General features: G+C 39.8%; 1 protein-coding gene across 1 annotated transcript in view; it reads left to right on the plus strand.

Moving 5' to 3' along the window:
- Positions 1-17549, plus strand: part of CNTNAP5 (contactin associated protein family member 5) — a 216383-nt gene that overhangs the window by 127631 nt on the left and 71203 nt on the right. Inside the window, exon 14 of the mRNA XM_050711667.1 lies at positions 9016-9216. Within this exon, the coding sequence (XP_050567624.1) occupies positions 9016-9216 (201 nt within the window). The remainder of the gene's footprint in view (positions 1-9015; positions 9217-17549) is intronic.

Below are 17549 nucleotides of genomic sequence, written 5' to 3' on the forward strand. Positions count from 1 at the left end.
TTAGCATTTTCTTACAATAAGAATAAAGGGACGGTTCAATGACAGTGAAAGACAACAAACTCAAAACTGGGTTAAAAAAAAAAAAAAAGACAGCACCTTATTAACATAATGTTTTCTTCAACCTATATGCTCATTACACCCAAAGCAAAGTCACTTTTCACAGGGAAATTAATCAATTATAATAAACAAAAAGGAATCCACATCAGAAATGCATGTTTGGGTTTATGCACCCAAACCATGAGCATATGTAGGTGGATGATATGAAAAGCAATATGTTTGTGTGGATCCACGCAGGGATTATTAATTATGTTCATTACTGTGGGAACATAGCTAATGTGGTTCCAGGGCCATCTGCATGGGAATGTGAACTAGCTCTGGCATTAGCTGGGTTCTCCAGTCATCCATGCATGGTCCTTTAGACATTTTTTTGAATAAGGTACATAGAGGATGTATCCTGTCATGTTTTGGGATAATAAACAACTACCAAGGCTGGGAAATATTTTTTTTTTCCTGTAGGCTGATTGTTTGATAATTAGCCCAAACAAATTCTCACTTTCCACTGAAGTGGCTGATAACAATTGATAGCAGAAAATGGCTAATGGACCATCTCAACCACTCTTCTGCAAGTCTCTCTATTGTTGTGAGGCTCATTCTTTTTCTCTCGTTGCTTAGAAATCTATTGATGTCCTCATCTCTGTGGAGTCACCTCATCTCCTCTGGTATAAATTTTACCCTTGATGTTTGAAAGATTTGCTTACAATACAGAATCATTTTGTTGCTGTATTTCTTTACTGATGCTGTTTTACCATAGGAAGACTCTGGACTATCAAATCAATAGTGCTTAGAAATTACTGCGATAAGATCAATGCTTAATTTTATCTTGGCCAGATATTTGTCCAGTCTTCAAATGGCTTTTTTTTTTTTTTTTCTCCCTCCAGAGGTGCAGATCTGGGAGTGATTAGTCCTTATTCCAGCTCTTGCTGCTAGTCCAAGATCTGTTTTTGAAACTGCCATAATGAAAAAACAAACAAAATTAATGAACAAAAAATATTTTCTTGTTTTTATATACTCCTCTCAAAATGCAATTATTGCCTATTTTTCTCATGCAAGAAAAGTAAAACACTATTTTTTCTGTCTCAGAATACTATTGGCAAGCTGTGCTTAAATCTTGGATATATAGTAAAAGATTCTAAAAATACATAAAAGAGATTACCAGAGTTATACTTGCAATTCTTTATAAAATTGCCTCTAGCCATTTTTTTTTCCTTTTTTCTTTTTCTTTCATTCAGCTAACAATGATCAAGATTTTGTTCTTCTGTGTAGTACATATTCCATGGTATGTAAACAAACAGGGCTGAATTCACGAAGATGCAAGATATGTTTGCAGCTGAAGTGCCTAAATACTTTAGGTGTCTCAATAGTCCCACTTATAGTAGGATATTTGATCAGCTATTTGAGGAAAATATTGTAGCAGTTCCGCTTTACTGTGAACAAGCAACAGACTGGAGTAAGAATGCAAAGGTGAGCTGGCCAGACATCAATCTTTGCTGCAGGGATCCTTGTTGATGCTCCCAATGTAATTATGGGACTGATGGCATTACCATTCCTGGCATCCCCCCTTTCCACACAGAAATCTCAGATCATCTGCATATAAATTATTAACCTATTTTTCCATAATAAATCATTATCTCTTTCTACTTTTTATAGCAATTACACTGATACAGAAATCACTCTAACTCTCCAGTTAAAAGGAGGGCTAACACCAGTTAGGCTCAAGCAATAACAGAGAAGAGGAGAAGGTCATGCCCTTAATTCTGGTTTTATCACCTGCAACTATGTAACTGTGGGCTGAGAACTTCAGTGGTGAAACTCCCTTAGATAGTCAAAAATGAGTCAGATACAGATTTGAAGTTGTGCAGGAAGTTTTTAGAGTGTTTTGTTTGTTTATTTGTTTTGGTTTATTGGTTGCTTTCTTTGCATTCTTATTTGTTTGTTTATGAATGTACCTTGCAGCTTACTGTCTATAATTATGATTGACTTCATCAGTGGGGGAAGATGATGAATGGGAATCCTTTACAAATTATTTACTACTCCTTAGATTAAAGACAGGTTTTTTTACAGTTTATCCCCTCAAACACTGCAGGTCTTTTGGCACAACGTAGCTGTGACAATTTATACATTTTCTTTGAATCTTCATTAAGTATTCCAGAACTTCATAAAAGGAAATAAACATTTAATGTTTATATTATGTCAAAGGCATTGTGCTGTCAACAGCTGCCTTGCTGTTTTCAGCAAGCGCTGTGTTTCTGATGAGCTTTATATCAGATGTCCCACAGGCCTTCTTCACCCTCACACATGTAGAAGGCCCCCCAAAGGATATTTTATTACAGAAGAATGTAACAGACTTTTTCCTGTAACCTTTAACCAAGGACTACTGCAGCTTAATCGATCTTCTCCCACATTCACAGTGCTCAGAAGCTAGAGGTAGGCTGTGGCTCCCTAAAAGTTACTCCAGTAGTCTCGCAAGGGTGGGATCTGTTTGCACCAGATACAGATGCCTAGTGCCCTGTTGGAAAATTTCAGATGTCCTGCCCAGCCTCCTGGTGCTGCTCCAGAAGCACAGCAGATCCCCTGTGGGCTCCCCTTCTTGTCTGCTAGACTCATGCAGGTACCTGAGCCATCATAAGGCATATGTTGCAACATATGAGAGCAGAAGGTCATGTGTTGAGGCTCTCAAAACTCACCTGGGATGAAGGAGCTTTGTCACCATTGCGCTGAGTGTGAGCGCAGGGCAGAAGCGTCCATTTTGCTCTAAGAGGTAGTTCAGTGACTGCCTCTTCGTTTTTTCGAATATTCTATGGTTCTATGAACAAAAATGTTTCTTACTGCTTGCAGATACCCTGTATTACAGGAAATACATAAATGTAGGGTCAGCAAGCAGTAGGCTGGCAGGGTAATGGTTTGTCATCTCTGAGCTTCAGCATAACAGGGGAGATGAGGGTGCAAGGGGTCACAGAAGAGGTGTCTTGCTCTCATCCATCAGAGCCACCTACCATGATCATTTTGCTGACAGACACCCCTTGAACCTTGGGCTCAGAGTGAGCAAACATCATGCCTGGGGACAGAAAGGAGTTTGGAGCCCAGCTCTTCCCTTTTTGCTGGGGCTGCACGTCTGTGGAGCCAGGGGTGTCACTGCAACCCTTGTACCTTCCAGGTGCTGCCTACTGACTGCTGGGAGGGATTTAAGGGTTGGCAGTTCTCCTGGGTGTAGACATCCCTGGGGAACATGCACCTGCAGGTACAGTCTGCCAGCACTGTCGGAGAGTGGGCTGCATGCAGGGCTGGGAGATGGGAACTGCCCCAGAATAGTTTCCATGGAAATGCATCACGGTGCTTGTGCACTGGCTGGAAGCAGCTGACTTGGAAACTAGGAGGAAACTGAGCACGAACCAAGCTGCAAAAGCACATATTTCTGGGTCAGCCAGCAGAAAAGAAAACTGGAGATAAGAAAAAAAAATAAAAATGATGGGTGGATTTCCTAGCAGACTACTCCTTGGAGTTAGTGAATTACAGCTTTTTGCTTTAAGAAATTGTCTTTTCGTATTCTTCAAGGGGTATAGTAGAGTGGTTGGGCTAAACTGTCACTGCAGCTTAAAACAATGCAGTGTCAAAGGAGGAGAGTCTGTCTTTTGTGTAGTTACTCCTGTAATTATAGGTATAGCTTTCAGGACAATATTTGGTATTCAATGTAGAGCACCATGAAACAAATGCATCGTATGAGCTCTCAGAGCAATTTCTCTCTCTCTCATGTAGCATTTACCGTATGTTTGGCTTGTTGGCAATTTAATCAGTCTGAATAATCTTGTTTGGTGACAAACCTCCTAAATCACAAAGGAGTGATGCAGTTTGTATGGGTGAAATGTGCTCCACAGAGATATTTCAAGTTGAAGAATAAAAACGAGAATTAGACAATACAGAACTCATTGAAAGCCAGTTTTCCAGCTGCTCTAATTTCCCACAATTTAATTTGTGTGCCGTCAAAAGCAACTTGGAGGCTTCCAGCAAGATGACAGAACTATGGGTGAGACTAAGCAGAGAGTCTGAAATGTGCTGAATGCATTGCAGTCCCACGCTGTAAAAACATCTCCTAGGACCAAATACCAGCAACGTAATATCCTAGTAAATTGGTCCATTAAATAAAACTGCAAAGTCATAAAGCTGTAGCATTACCCTGAAATTAAAGCATTGTCACCTTTGAATTATGGAACAATTTAACAAGCATTTAGGAAATCTGCTTTTCAAGGCTGCATTTAACTATTCCAGGTTACACAGTAGAAGGTGTGGCTGCACTCTCCTGCTGGATTTTGAATGACTTTCAGCTCATATGTGGTTCAGAATTTTACCAAGCTGAGAAAGTAATAAAATAATAAGGTGGAATAATAGAAAGTGAAAATAAACAGTGACCTTTTCCTGGAGAACAGCTTTTTCATTCTCATTGTAAATTCACAAGTGCAGGGAGAGCTCATTAAGTTGAGTAAACGGAGAAAAAAACACATGTAATATGGACAAACAGGAAAAGATAATGATAACCTCTTTGTTGAAATAAAGAAAAGAGACCCTTATCTACTTGGATTAGCAGCTTCCAGACATTGAAATGGCTAGAAGGAGCTAGTGACACTCAATTTGGTTTGCATCCATGTCACTTCCTAAAAATATAATGAAAACAAAAGCAAAAAAAAGTAAAGATTAAAAACACACACACACACACACACACACACACACACACACACAAAACAATCCTCATAGAGTGAAATAGGAATGTTGTTTGGAGACCAATTTTCAAATGGTACAGGCATAATCTTTGCAGAGGTCTGCAAATCATGGAGGTAAGTTGCAGACAGCTTTTAGACCTCTTTCTAACTGAAGCAATCTGTGTGCATATACAGATTGCTGCCGCCTGACTTGCGTGGGTCCTGAAGCATGCCTGAAATGCAAGCTCTCAGATAATTGTCTGTAGGCTTCAGAGTACACAGTAACCAAGCTGTAGGAGGAGAATTCCTTACCCTCCTTATGAGGCAGACAACTCTGTCTTGGCAGCAGCCTTACAGATATGAGATATTCATATCAGCCTTGTAGGTATTTGCAGATATGAGTTTGAGAAAATAGAATGGTCTTTTCCCATGTGCTGCCAGGTGTGACGTGGAGAAAATGGTACCAGACTAAAGCCTGAGAATTGACCTAAGTGGTGAGGGTCTTCAGAAGAAAGGTTGTCTTCTGATCTTTGGAAGCAGGTGGACGTGGTCTTGCTGTTCTCTTGAAATGGTTCAAGAATTTACTGCCCTCCAGTGTTTTGTTGTTCCTTTCTCAGTTGGCTGAGATGCAGTAGGGAGCAGTGCTGGCTCTCCCACTCCATCCCAAAACACACTGAAGTTTAAATAATTTTCAGGCTCATTTACTGCATTTAAACCAATAAGTGGCCTTTTGAAAGAAGAAATTCTCTGCTTTTACTGTGATGTGAATGCAAATCCTTATTCTTCCAGCAGGTTGTGTGTGACTCTGTGTATGTTAACTAGTCCCTCTACATCTCACATCCCCCTTTGTAAGATGGAAGTACTTTTTCTTTCCCTGGGAAGTAGGAGGAAGCATGTCTGAGGTAGCTGAATGCATCTCTCTTCCTTTCCCTCCTCTAACATTGCTGTCAACAGATCTTTTGTCAAGCATGTGTGGTGTGTTGGGTCACCCTTCCAGTATGAAGGCTTCCTTTTAGACTCTCAAGTTTTTTAAGCCTCTTTCATTGCCTTTTGGGTGGTTAAAAACAGGAGGGAAAAAAAGAAAAAGTAGTGGAAGATGTAATTTTGTGTGTTCTTTCTACACCAAGTGTATGCAGGCAAAATAAATTAACTTTCGAATGGAGGTAGCTTTTACTGTCCAAGATGTGTGCTTACTGGTGGTTGTGACTTTCCTTTAACTAGACCAGTGAGCCAAACATATATATTTTTGAGAAGCTGTGCTGTTAGTTACCTATAGTTCAAACGCAGAGCATACAGGGAATCTTGAAGTGTCCAGCAAAACACAGATCTAACCTACAAAACTAATAAATATAATAAATCAGGCATGTGTAGGTAAGGAAACACCTGAAATAAAACTGTGGCATTTTTCCTTTCTGCTACTACTTTTTCTTCCTCTCTGTTCTGTTTTACATGCTAAATCACAATTACATTCAGTAAACGGAAGTTTGATTTGTTTTCCCTTTCCCCTCACAAACTAGAGGATGGAGAATCTGTAGTGAGAATCTGTAGTTTACTTCTTATTTCCACAAGATCCTGTGGAGAAAAGCAGTCTTTGAAAGTCAAAGTTCAGACTGCAGGGGCACAGCTGAGTGCAGTTGTAATGACGACAAGACCATTGGAAATAAATGAACAATCACAGAGGAAGGTAAGAGAGAGACTGGTCGCACTGTCTGTTTAATATGCTCGTCAATGAGTGGTTGTCCATTACAGTGCTTTGTCCAGCCTCATTTCAAACATGCTAATTGATTATATTTCCAACACTGCTTGGGAAGACTGTTTCATACTATTATACTTTTTAGAGTCCCCCCCCTCCCCCTTTTTTTCCTAAATAGTCCTTTATTGCTTGTAAATTATCAGATCATTATGCTTTTGGCTTTTCAGGTAACCACACAACACCTTTTCCGGTGTACAAGTAAAAAGTCTGGAAAACATGGCAGTGTTAACCACGTTGTAACTCTAGTGTTATAGGCTGTTGTACTTCCTGAGCAGCAATATAGCCACTAGTATGAGCATTGATTTTATTATAGTTTCTCAAAAGTGTGTTACTGATGTTCAGTGGAAGAGTTTAAGACTGCCCACCTGGAATTTCCAGCAAACAGTTCATTCCATTCTCTTGTTTTAACATCTTTCCTGTAATATCATCAATTTAGCGTTTGTTGTCTTTCAATGGTAATATAGGTTTTTCAGTGAAGGCAGGGCTTAAACTTCCATCAACTTCAGTGAGAGGAAGTTCACCCTCATCTGTTTCTGAAAAATCCTCTCTGTTCATGTCAATCCTTGCAGGAAAAGAACAACAAAAAACAAACAAACAAACAAACAAAAAAAACAACCACAGACTGGGTGATAAGAATCACTACTTCTGGATGTATGAGGTGTGTTATGAAGTCATTGAATTATAATGTGGTGGAAGCAATATACTGTGCAGGACTGTGTAGGGTTTTATATTGTGCTACAGCATTGACTGGTTACAAGCACTGAAGCAAGTTTTAGAAGCAATAAATTTGCAATATTTCTTGTGATTTTAATCTAACTTTTATGTGTCACACATTGCACCCGTGTTTCATTGAGCTCCAACTCAAAGGATCTATAAGCAGCATCCTGAACTCAGTAAGAGTCACAGAATTATAGATCTATAAGAAAACTGCTTCTGTTCATGGTCCCAGAAATGATGAGAGTTGTGAGTAAATCTATGGGTTGCTGGGTGTAAACTGTCCTTACAGTTTCTGAAGTTCAAGATTATGCTGTAAACTACTCAGAGAGCGGTTTCTCTCTAACTTGGACCAGACGTGTTTATATGGTTTCCAGATGTTTGTTGTTACTTGCCTGTCATCTGAATGCCTCCATAATGACAATCCATTAACTTATGTGTCTTTGCAAAGATGGTCCATTTAGGGTTTATACACGCCTAATAGAGTTCTGTTGAAGTCATCTGTGGGATATTTGTAGCTCAAGGGAAAAATAGGTCAACTGCAACTCATTACAGTGGCCACAAAGCTGCTGGGCTCTGTGCCAGCGTATCGGGGAGTAACTGTAAAGCTTGTGCTGTGCAAGAATTCAGCCCAGGTTATCTGTCAGTAAAAACATCTGAATATTTCAATGCACAATTTTTAAGATCAAATTTCCTTTCCTTTATTTTTGCCTTGTCAGTATCTTGTATCATCCCTGGGTGAGCATTGTCTTTGATAAAAGAGGAATTTACTGGATGTGTCTCTAAATAACATCATGGAGCATGTGCTGGGCTCAGTCCTGTGAATCCTCATTAAAGAGTTTGCCTTTTACTCTGGGTCAGCTCAGCAGATTGGTCATTCAGGCTGTCCTTGTTATCTTGTCCCTTGCTATCTCGCCAGAACCTGCTGGGAAATAGCCTCCCTGCTAAGCTAATTGTTTCTAATTGTGATGTTCTCCTTATCATGCCAACCTCAATGCTGGTTGTGAGCTGGGTTGTTGCAGTGCAGATTGTGCATAAGCCTAGATTCTGCTGTCCGTGACCTGAGCAATTCTTTGCTTTGCCAGCAAACACAATGAAAGAAATGAGAATGGGGTCCGCAGCATGGAAAAGCATCAAAATGTACAGTTAGCTACAGATGCTGAGTCATATGTTCTATACTATCAGCCAAGTGGGGCATTGCTCAGTTTATGTGCAGAAAAATCTGGGAGTTGAGTAGAATGAGCGCTCTGACTTGTAACTGGGCAGTAAGAACACGTTTGCAGTTGTAGCTTTCTGCCAAGAATTTTGTTTGTGGTGAGTTTGTGAGCTTATCAGCTGCAGTTCATATTTGTTGTTGTAACAGTGGGCTGTGGTCTCAGGTCAGGCTATGTTTGCAGAAGGTGAAAGTTACCATCCTGATCCATATTATTAAGTCTTTTCTCTCAGGACTGAAGACAGCTGAAATGCATCTAATTTTCTCCAGATGCTGGCAACGAAAGATGTGGAAGATCTCCCAAAGATCCTGGGAAGCTTTTAATTTCTCTCTGGCACAGCAGGCTGTAGAATTTGCTGAAGCTGGTTTAGGGAGAAAGTTCTGTGGGATGTGTCGACCTGCAGGTCTTCATTACAGAGTCGTCATTTCAGAACCCAGGGTCTGTCTGATCCTGTCTCTAATGCAGTAAAGCGTTAGATTTAGGTTGATTTTTGTTCCCTGCTTGTTGAAAGTTTTTTTTGCTGTTAACTTCCCAATCAATCCTCCTTTTTTTTTTTGTTTTGTTTTGTTTGTTTGTTTAACAGAAGATAAGATCTGGACTGCAGTGCAGCACAACAACACAGAGCTAACTAGAGTCCAAGGAGCTGGTCCGGAGAAGCCGTACACCATGTCCTTTAACTATAACAGTAGCATGGAGCAGCTTGAAGCTGTGATAAACAGTGCGGAGTACTGCGAACAGGAGGCAGCCTACCACTGCAAAAAGTCACGTCTCCTGAACACCCCAAGTAAGTACCATGATCCCAAATCTTTCCTTGTTAACTGCTATTGATTATATAGCAGGTGCAGGCTGCACTTGCAACTAAGGAGAAAGAAAACAGCACGTGTACTAGCAATACAGGATAGAGCGAAAAGCCTTTGACTGTCTTGGATCCCACTGTGCAGTGGCTACCCTCTGACATGAGATGGACAGAGTTCTGCAGGGGAGTTTCCACTGTGTAAGTTCATGAGTACAAAGGGTCTGAAAGCTTCTGCAATGGAAAGTACTAGTTGGAAAGCAGTAAAGATGTGTTTAGCTGATGGTAAATGGCTCTTTTCATTCATTTACAGTTTTAACTCTGTATTAAAAAGAGAAAGCATGAGAGTCCAGACTCAAAATGTTTCTGAGTAGGAAAGGTGTATCCTCTTCCAAATCTGACAGTCCTGAATATAATGTTTAAAGTGCTTGGTAGAACAGTTTCTGGGGCAAAAGTAATTCTAACCTCCTGCTAAAAGGATCAATTTTTTTGCTTTGACTTAATGTGGCAGCAACAACAAAACAGAGAGGGTCTGATTAGTTTGTGTCTCTTTGTGGTAGCAAAACTCCAGTGGCTACTCAGGGCACTTCTACTCAGCCCTTTCCTGGGGTCAGGATTTTACATTTGGTTATTCAGAGAAGAGGAATGCCATTAAGGGCATGTTTCTGGATGTCTCCACAGTTTCATCTGGTTACTTGTAATGTCTGTATGGTCCTGGTGATTCTCTGATTATTAGGAACTTTAAAATTTGTTAGTAGGTTAGAAGAAATCCCATGGAAATCCTTAAGGGGAGCTTGCAGTAGGAGTTTCTGTTGTGTTAAAAAATACCCAATGACTGGTTCCAGCGAAGTTACTATAGCACTGAATGTTTATGGATCCAGTGATCAGATTCCTTACAGACAGTTTATTTTTATAAGCTGTGAGTTACACCTTTTGTCAGCAGCAGAATTTACTAGCCAAGAACTGCTTGTATTGCTAAAGATTTTTAAAAGAATGAAATATTACTATTAGCACCCAGGGTAGAGCAAGAAGAGGAAACAAAGAACAGGTGCTGCTCATGAAAGGAGGGAAGTATGTCTTATCAATACTTTCAGTGTCATTGTCTGCTGTATCCCACACCACTCTTGAGACATGTTATGAAAATTTAATCACCACAGTGATTAATTCTGAAATAATTTTTTAAGGGTGAAGGCCGCAGTATTAGAGCAGGTCTGCACATATTTACTTTTATGCATTTCTGTGAGATATTTGTTTGGTCATGCACACAAAGAAAGAAACACTATGAGTGTATGCTGGAGGTACATCTTAATGGCACCTCTGTAAAGCTAGGGATGCTTCTTAGAGATCCAGACCCACTTCTTCAGAAAATAAAGTAACAATATTTGCTAGATTGACTGTTGCATGTAACTATACTTCTTCAGGGCTACAGCTGTTTACCAACTGGCAGACATACTAAGATAGTTCCTGATAGGTAGCTCCTTCACCATTTGTCTAGGAAAAAAGGTATGACACCAATTCCTTGAGGGAAAGGGCATGGGGATATGGTGCCCAGCAGCCTGGTTTGCTCTCTTGCAGTTGCTGCAGTGCTGCTGTGGTCCTGACAGTTGACCATGTGAGACTCATAGCTTTTTAATACAGCTCCAGCTGATAAATCAGAAAAAATTACAATCTAGTGTTCTGCATGTGGCAGACTCTCATTTTTAGCTCTCTCTCTTCCTCCTTTTGTATGCTTTTTAATTACACTTTCAATTTTTCATCCTGAACTTTCTCAGTAGCCTGAGGCTGTAAGTTTGGCTAGACTTGGAACATACTCAAAAATAAATCATCTGAGCTCCTGAAATTACAAGGTTTGGGGAATATACTTGTTCTTAGCTGAGTATTCAATGTTTTTAAATAGTAGAAAGAAATATTCTCCACAGAAGCATTAAATATCATTTTGTTAATTGATATTCATCTTGAAGTGAACTGCTGCTATATTGTAGAAAAACCTAGAGACTCAGTGGTGCTGAGCACCATGCATATTTTGAAGAGTCCTAAGATTTAAAGAATTGCCATTCCTAAACTTGAAGGTGAGATCTGTGTGTGATTAACTTCAGGGCATTTTCCTGGGCTCACTGCAGAATATTCTCAACTTTATTATTTATGCCCAGGAGTAATTGCAGTGAGTTTGATATTGGGGTCAGAGCAACAGAATGGAAATCAAACTCTTTGGGTTGATTTCTTGATTTGGCCCAGGCTTCTGGATGCCTGAAGCAAAGTTATCATGTTTAATTGTGGTTAATGAACCACACTTTAGATATTCCTTCAGAAGTCGGTATGTAAATGCATGTGTTGACAACAATGCCACATTCATAGGCCAGTAGGAAGCATCATGTCATGTAATCCATTCTGCTGAATATCACCACTTACCTCTGGACCAAGCCCAGCAGTGAGTGTTTGATGGAAAGACATCTTCCAGGGGTATATCTGATCTTGACAGAACTATACAAGTTCCCCTTCCTGCAAGGGATCTAATTCATTTCTGAGCTTCGTCTAGTGTGTGGGGTTGTTGGGTCTTTTTTTTTTTTTTTTTTTTCTTTCCTTCAGGTAGAAGGAACCTGTGATTAGGATATCTCAGTTAGTAGCACCAAAACCCTAAATCCTTGTCTTCAGGATCTAAACACTATCATGGTTCACAGAGAAGCAATAAAGAGATTTCTCTTTCCTTTTTCTTCCTCGACTTCACTCTCCAACAAAGATGCATGCTGTTACATAGTAACTTCGGCTTTCACAGCTTTGATGTGGGGAAAAAATGGAAAAAATAATGTGCCTAGGCAAAGGAGCAAGCGTTGCTTTCTGGGCTGCCTCAGAGAGAAAAACCAACGGAGGCTCCCAGGCTTGCATAAAAATTGTTCCAATTTATATCATGGAATTTGTCTTTTTCCTTCTTACTACCTCTTGCCCTGAAGGCATAGGCACCTCCTCAGTGGGTGTAATTCAGTGTAGTCTCCCCATTGAGTTACTTGAATTTACATCTGCAATGTGTCAGACATGCAATCTGGCAGTTGGCAAAGAAGTTTACTCATCTCCACCTCCTGCTGTCTGGAACAGCCTTATCAGTTCTCACTGTCATACTATGGCTTAGCTGCAAACATGTCTTTGAAAACTAAAATTAAATTGCCCTGAACTGCATTTTTGTACATCTCTGCTATCAGCTGGATTTTCAGGAGTTTTGTGAATGTTGGAATAGATGTCTGTTCATCAAAGTAATAGCTGGTTTTCACAATGCTGGCAAATGAAACTTTTAATCTATGACCAGTAATTGCAAATCTCTTGTGACTTCTTCGTGCCTGTTGGAAAGACACCTACATAACAAGAACAAGTATGACAGTTGGCATTAATTAGGAAAGTCGTCTGCACTCTTAGCAAGAGACTGCAGACTTTACCACTGCTTCATCCTTAGAAGCACAGACCATCTGATGAAGACCAAGACAAGCTAGTAGGAATGGAGTGGTGAGGGCAGGAAGATTGGGCTTGTAATTTGAAGAGAAATTTAGGTCCCTAAGGCTCTGATTTCCTTTCCTTGGGGAGCATCTCAGCAAATAACCCAAGGCAAGTGTACATGTACAAGGAGAGGTGCATGTGTGCACATGCACATTTTATTACACTGTTAATAGACAAGATGTTTCAAGGTGTGAAAACAACTGAACAAACCCTCTCACCTCTGACTGAATTTACTCAGGTTGCAAGAAGCACTGGGTTCATAGCAAGTGCACTCAAAGGCTTAACGTTTGGAAAGCCACCTCACATACACCATATCAAGGACAATACAGTGACGGCTGTATCAGTGGCAGGATAGCTTGCTTTACAATACTTGGCTGACAGTCTGTCAAGTTCATAGCACATTTATGTAGGCAGAGACTGAGAAAAGATCAGTCTTAGAGCAAAATCAAAGAAATAGGAATGTCTTTTTTTTCTTCTGCCTTTTTTTTTTCTCTCTCCAGTAGAATTACCACACCATATAGCTTCAAGCTTTGATTTCAAATGTCCATCCTAAACTACACATCTTTTCCCTGAACTTCTTCCTTGTCCCTGTTAAGACCTGTGAAATCCCAATATCATAGGACTTGCTCACTGGATTTCTGCTTCCTTTTCTCCCCTCTGCCTTCCAGTTTAGACCTGTTATCTCAGCACTGAGGTGTACCATGCTGTGACCCCCTCATGCCAGGCATAGCTGTTCTCCCTTGCCTCTGTCCCACTGCATTTGTGTTTTGTTCCTCTCTTACTGCCTGGAAAACATGGCAGCAAGAAGAGTGTCCTAAGTCCTCTGAGTTTAGGTTTCAGTTTAGACGTGGTTCTTGTTGTTAGGATAGTTCAGTGGTGCTTCCTTTTTGCCCTGTACTGTTGTTAGAGCTTTTTGTCTATACAGGCTTTCTTTTTAGTTCCAGGTGAGATCTGATGTCAGAGCCTAAGATACTAAGAAATATCCTGCGGGGTCAGACTGCTGGTGCTTTTAAACCAGTGTCTTGCCTCCAACAGCAGCAGCTGGACAGATGCAGCTTAGGTAGAGTACACAAGTCTGGACATTTTCAGTATGTTGCTCAACATGTTCCCATTACCCAGAATTGCACTATCAAGTGTATTAGAGCTTATACCATTCCCTACTCCTTTTAGCAACTGCTGTGGTTCAGGTGTCCATAACTTTGTCTAATCCCTTTATGAACCTGATTGTATTTTCTGCCAATGAAGCCTACTAGGAAAGCAAGTTCTGAAAGTTCCCTAAGTGTACAAAACTACCATGTAGTACAAATCGTACAAAAGACCATGTTTTAAACCAAGGTCTTACTTGCTTCACTTGAATTCTGCTATTGCACGATGCAGTGAATCAGTCCTGCACTCACCCACTGCTTTTATAGTCCTTTCAGTTGCCCTTCTCTGGACCTTCATTAGGTCCAGTATTTTTTTTCCACCAGAACTGACCCACAGTGTTTGAGCTGTGGTTGCAACAAGATTTTATGTAGTGAGCATACTATTTCCTAGAACAGTATCGTTGTGGAGAAAGGAGTGTGAAACCTGGGTTCTGATGAATTTTTTTTTTACATAGATGTACCATGAGGTGATATAAAATGACCCATAACAAGCAGTAATTTACTGTTGGGTTTTTGTTCACTGTTATTTTATGCCTTTCAAATATAACTTCCATTCTATCATTCCAGGCACTTTAAGTTGTTATTGCATTACCAGGAGATGATTTGTCACTGTACATAACAGTGTAGAACAAGGCAGTCCACCCTCAAGAAGTGGTTCATATTAAAGAGAGTGGTGGATAGGTGGCAGGTGTAGATTGTATGGTGTAATTATTCCTGGGTAATTAGGATCCTCTTCTTGAGAATGACTGACTTGCCATCTGTATTTCCACCACCACACCTTGTCTCTCCCCTCCAAAGTGGCAGTGCTGACAGCTTCTCACAACACACTTTAGATAAACTGTGCTATATTTAGAGACTTTGAATAAAGTTCACCGTAGTAATGTAACATGGATTCTTGTCAGCCCTCTTACTTGTATGGATGGCTTTAGAGGCCATTTTGAAAGATGCTATATTATTAGAAGTATGCAGCTGATTAAAATGCAGATGGCCTAATAAGAATAAAAAAATCTGCTGCATGTGGAAGGTAACTTGGCATCTAACATTCATGCACCTGTAAGTAATGGAAATATTATCCCAATTTCTGACCCTCTACCTCCCTCCCTATACACAAGCCCTCCCGACAGTGGGTAAATTGTGCTATAGCTGCCAAGGAAGGAATAGCACCTACTAGGATTACTTCTCTATTTCCATTGTGCTTCTCTGAGATTGCAATGCAGTTAACAGGCCAAGCAATGAGAAAGACATGGGAAACAAATTCATCAATCCAAATTGAATAGATCTACTGTTTTCTACTGACATGGAAAGTACCTCTTCCAATGTCCATGAAGCTTGTACCAGGGATATTAATGAAGTCACATAGATCAAGTAAATAAAGTGTAAGCCTAGACAACAGATTTTGAGCTTGAAATCTGGGAATTATTGTGTGAGCTGTTACTGGCAGTGCTGTAAGGAAGTTAGTGTTGCAAACTGATGTTGTTAAAACATATTTGCTTAATCTCTGTAATCTATTAGGATGGGACTTTTGTTCCCGAAGAACCTCCAGTTTGGAGTAAAGTTGATGGTGTCTTTTGCTCAACCTGTGAAACATATGGGCTGGTGCAATTCCTTATAGCTTAGTAATGGAGAAACCTTGAGTTCAGGGAATTCTGCAGTCAAAATAAGATTTTGAAAATTGATCATTCTATGAGCTACACAAGTATACCAGAACAAAACAAATTCTGATGATACCTCAGATTTGACAGACACAGTCATGTAAGCTCTTCTATAAACAAAATTTGAAGAAGGAAGGAAATATACCATTTTTTCAGACTGTCCCAGTCTGCATTCCCTAATTAGAACCAGTGATAGTCTTTTTTAATTTTCAGGACTCACCATATTATTAACAATAAATAAATAATGGCAATTAGAAATAAACAGCGAATCCATTGCTTGTTATAATAATGGGTTATTAGCTATGACAGCAAGCTGTCCACCATTCAAGAAAGAAAGCAGTACTGCTGCCTGAGTAGAAAAGTGTGCCTTCTTCCTCATTAGAGCCACAGCAGGGAGTGTGTTCTCATCACACTTGCATTTGTCTGCTTCATTCAGCTGTCCTACTTTGAGCATCTTGGGCTCCATTAAACTCAAAATGCCTTACTGACATTTAACTAATTTCCCCTTCAAATTTGGCCCAGTGTAGGTGGGATTGTGGTGACATTTTCCAATTCTGGAGCATGGAAGATGTAAATCATAGCAGTGAAAGTGTTCTCAGTTGCCACGATGCCACATGAGTAAAGAAATAATTTGCATATCTATTCATGTTATCTCTGAGGATAGCAAGGCATTGTGTGTTGTAATCTCTCAGTTTCGTGGGTGTTTGGGGTTCATTTCACTCCTGTTCTAGTTCTGGGGATAAAAAGTGCGTGCAAAGCAAGGCACATACTGAAAATCAGATCAGATGGAGCAAGTGAATAGGACAGAGCCCACAATTGCTCTGACCTATCCTGGAAAACGGACATGATATGAGGGTATATATACGCAGAATGAACAATGGCATAATTTAATTATATGGTGTCCTTAGGAGAAAAGAAAATGTAAGCATACAGAAAAAGGAGTCAAGCTTTTAGTCTTTCTAGATTGGGTTAGGTTCAGATTCATTGCTAGTAAATCTTAAGTCCAGGAATTTTGCTCCATTTACAGCATGAAGACAGCCTATAGGAAACGTATTTTCTCTTTTTGAAAGTATGAAGGAAGAGACAGAGGAAAGGAAACAAGGAAGATCAGCTGAAGGCTATATTTTCTGATTACTTTGTTTGGTGTTCAAACAGCAAAAGAACAAGAGCCTTCCCTATGAGTATTTAGTTCAGCGTTTTGCTTTTTTGAACCATCTGACATTAAGAGCATAAAAATAGCCCTTCAAACTGTCTGTTTCTCTCTTACGCCCAAAAAAAAAAAAAAAAAACACAAAAAAAAAACATATATTTGAGGGAAAGCAAGCATGCAAGGAGAAAACATCTCCAGACCTTTGAGGAAAAAAGCTGTGTATTTTTTCCCCTCCCAAGAAACATTTAAAAGCAACTGAAAATCATTTTTCTCTCCCCAGCCCAGATTGATTTGGGGGAGGAGGAGATCTGACTAAGTCTTGACAAGTAGCTAAAAGATACGGTGACCTGAAAGAAAACAACCCTTTTAAAATTTTCCTTAGAGAAGCTTTTATAATATCTGCTGGGCCAGGAAAATAGGGAAAAAAAACAGAAATGCTTTTGAGGCTGAATGTGTTCCAAGTCCCTTTGATAGGAGGAAGACTCAGATGTTAACAGGAACTGATTTAGCCAAGGGGTGTGTTCCTGCCTGAGTTGTCCAGGACTCAAAGCAACAAGGGCCTTCTTCCTTTGCTGTCAAGAGGAAAATTCAAGTCCCAGAAGAAAACTTTTTTTTTTTTTTTTAACATTAGCATTTAGAAAGGTTAACCAATTAATCTATATGCAGTCCTCTTCTAAAGGAAGATTTCTTATGTCCTTTAACAGGGAGGAGAAAAAGGCATGAGTCTACTACTGATGATGAAATCTCCTGAAATTGTTTGGGCAATTAGTTCTATTTGAAATTACGACTTTAAAACAAATGGCCAAGTTTGTCCACACAGGAAAAAAGAACTGTAAAACGAATGTTTCTTTCCCAGATCTACACCTCTGAAGTCTTGCAGTCCAAGTGTAAGAC

This window comes from Cygnus atratus, chromosome 6, assembly GCF_013377495.2.
Source record: "Cygnus atratus isolate AKBS03 ecotype Queensland, Australia chromosome 6, CAtr_DNAZoo_HiC_assembly, whole genome shotgun sequence".
NCBI classification, from domain to species: domain Eukaryota; kingdom Metazoa; phylum Chordata; class Aves; order Anseriformes; family Anatidae; genus Cygnus; species Cygnus atratus.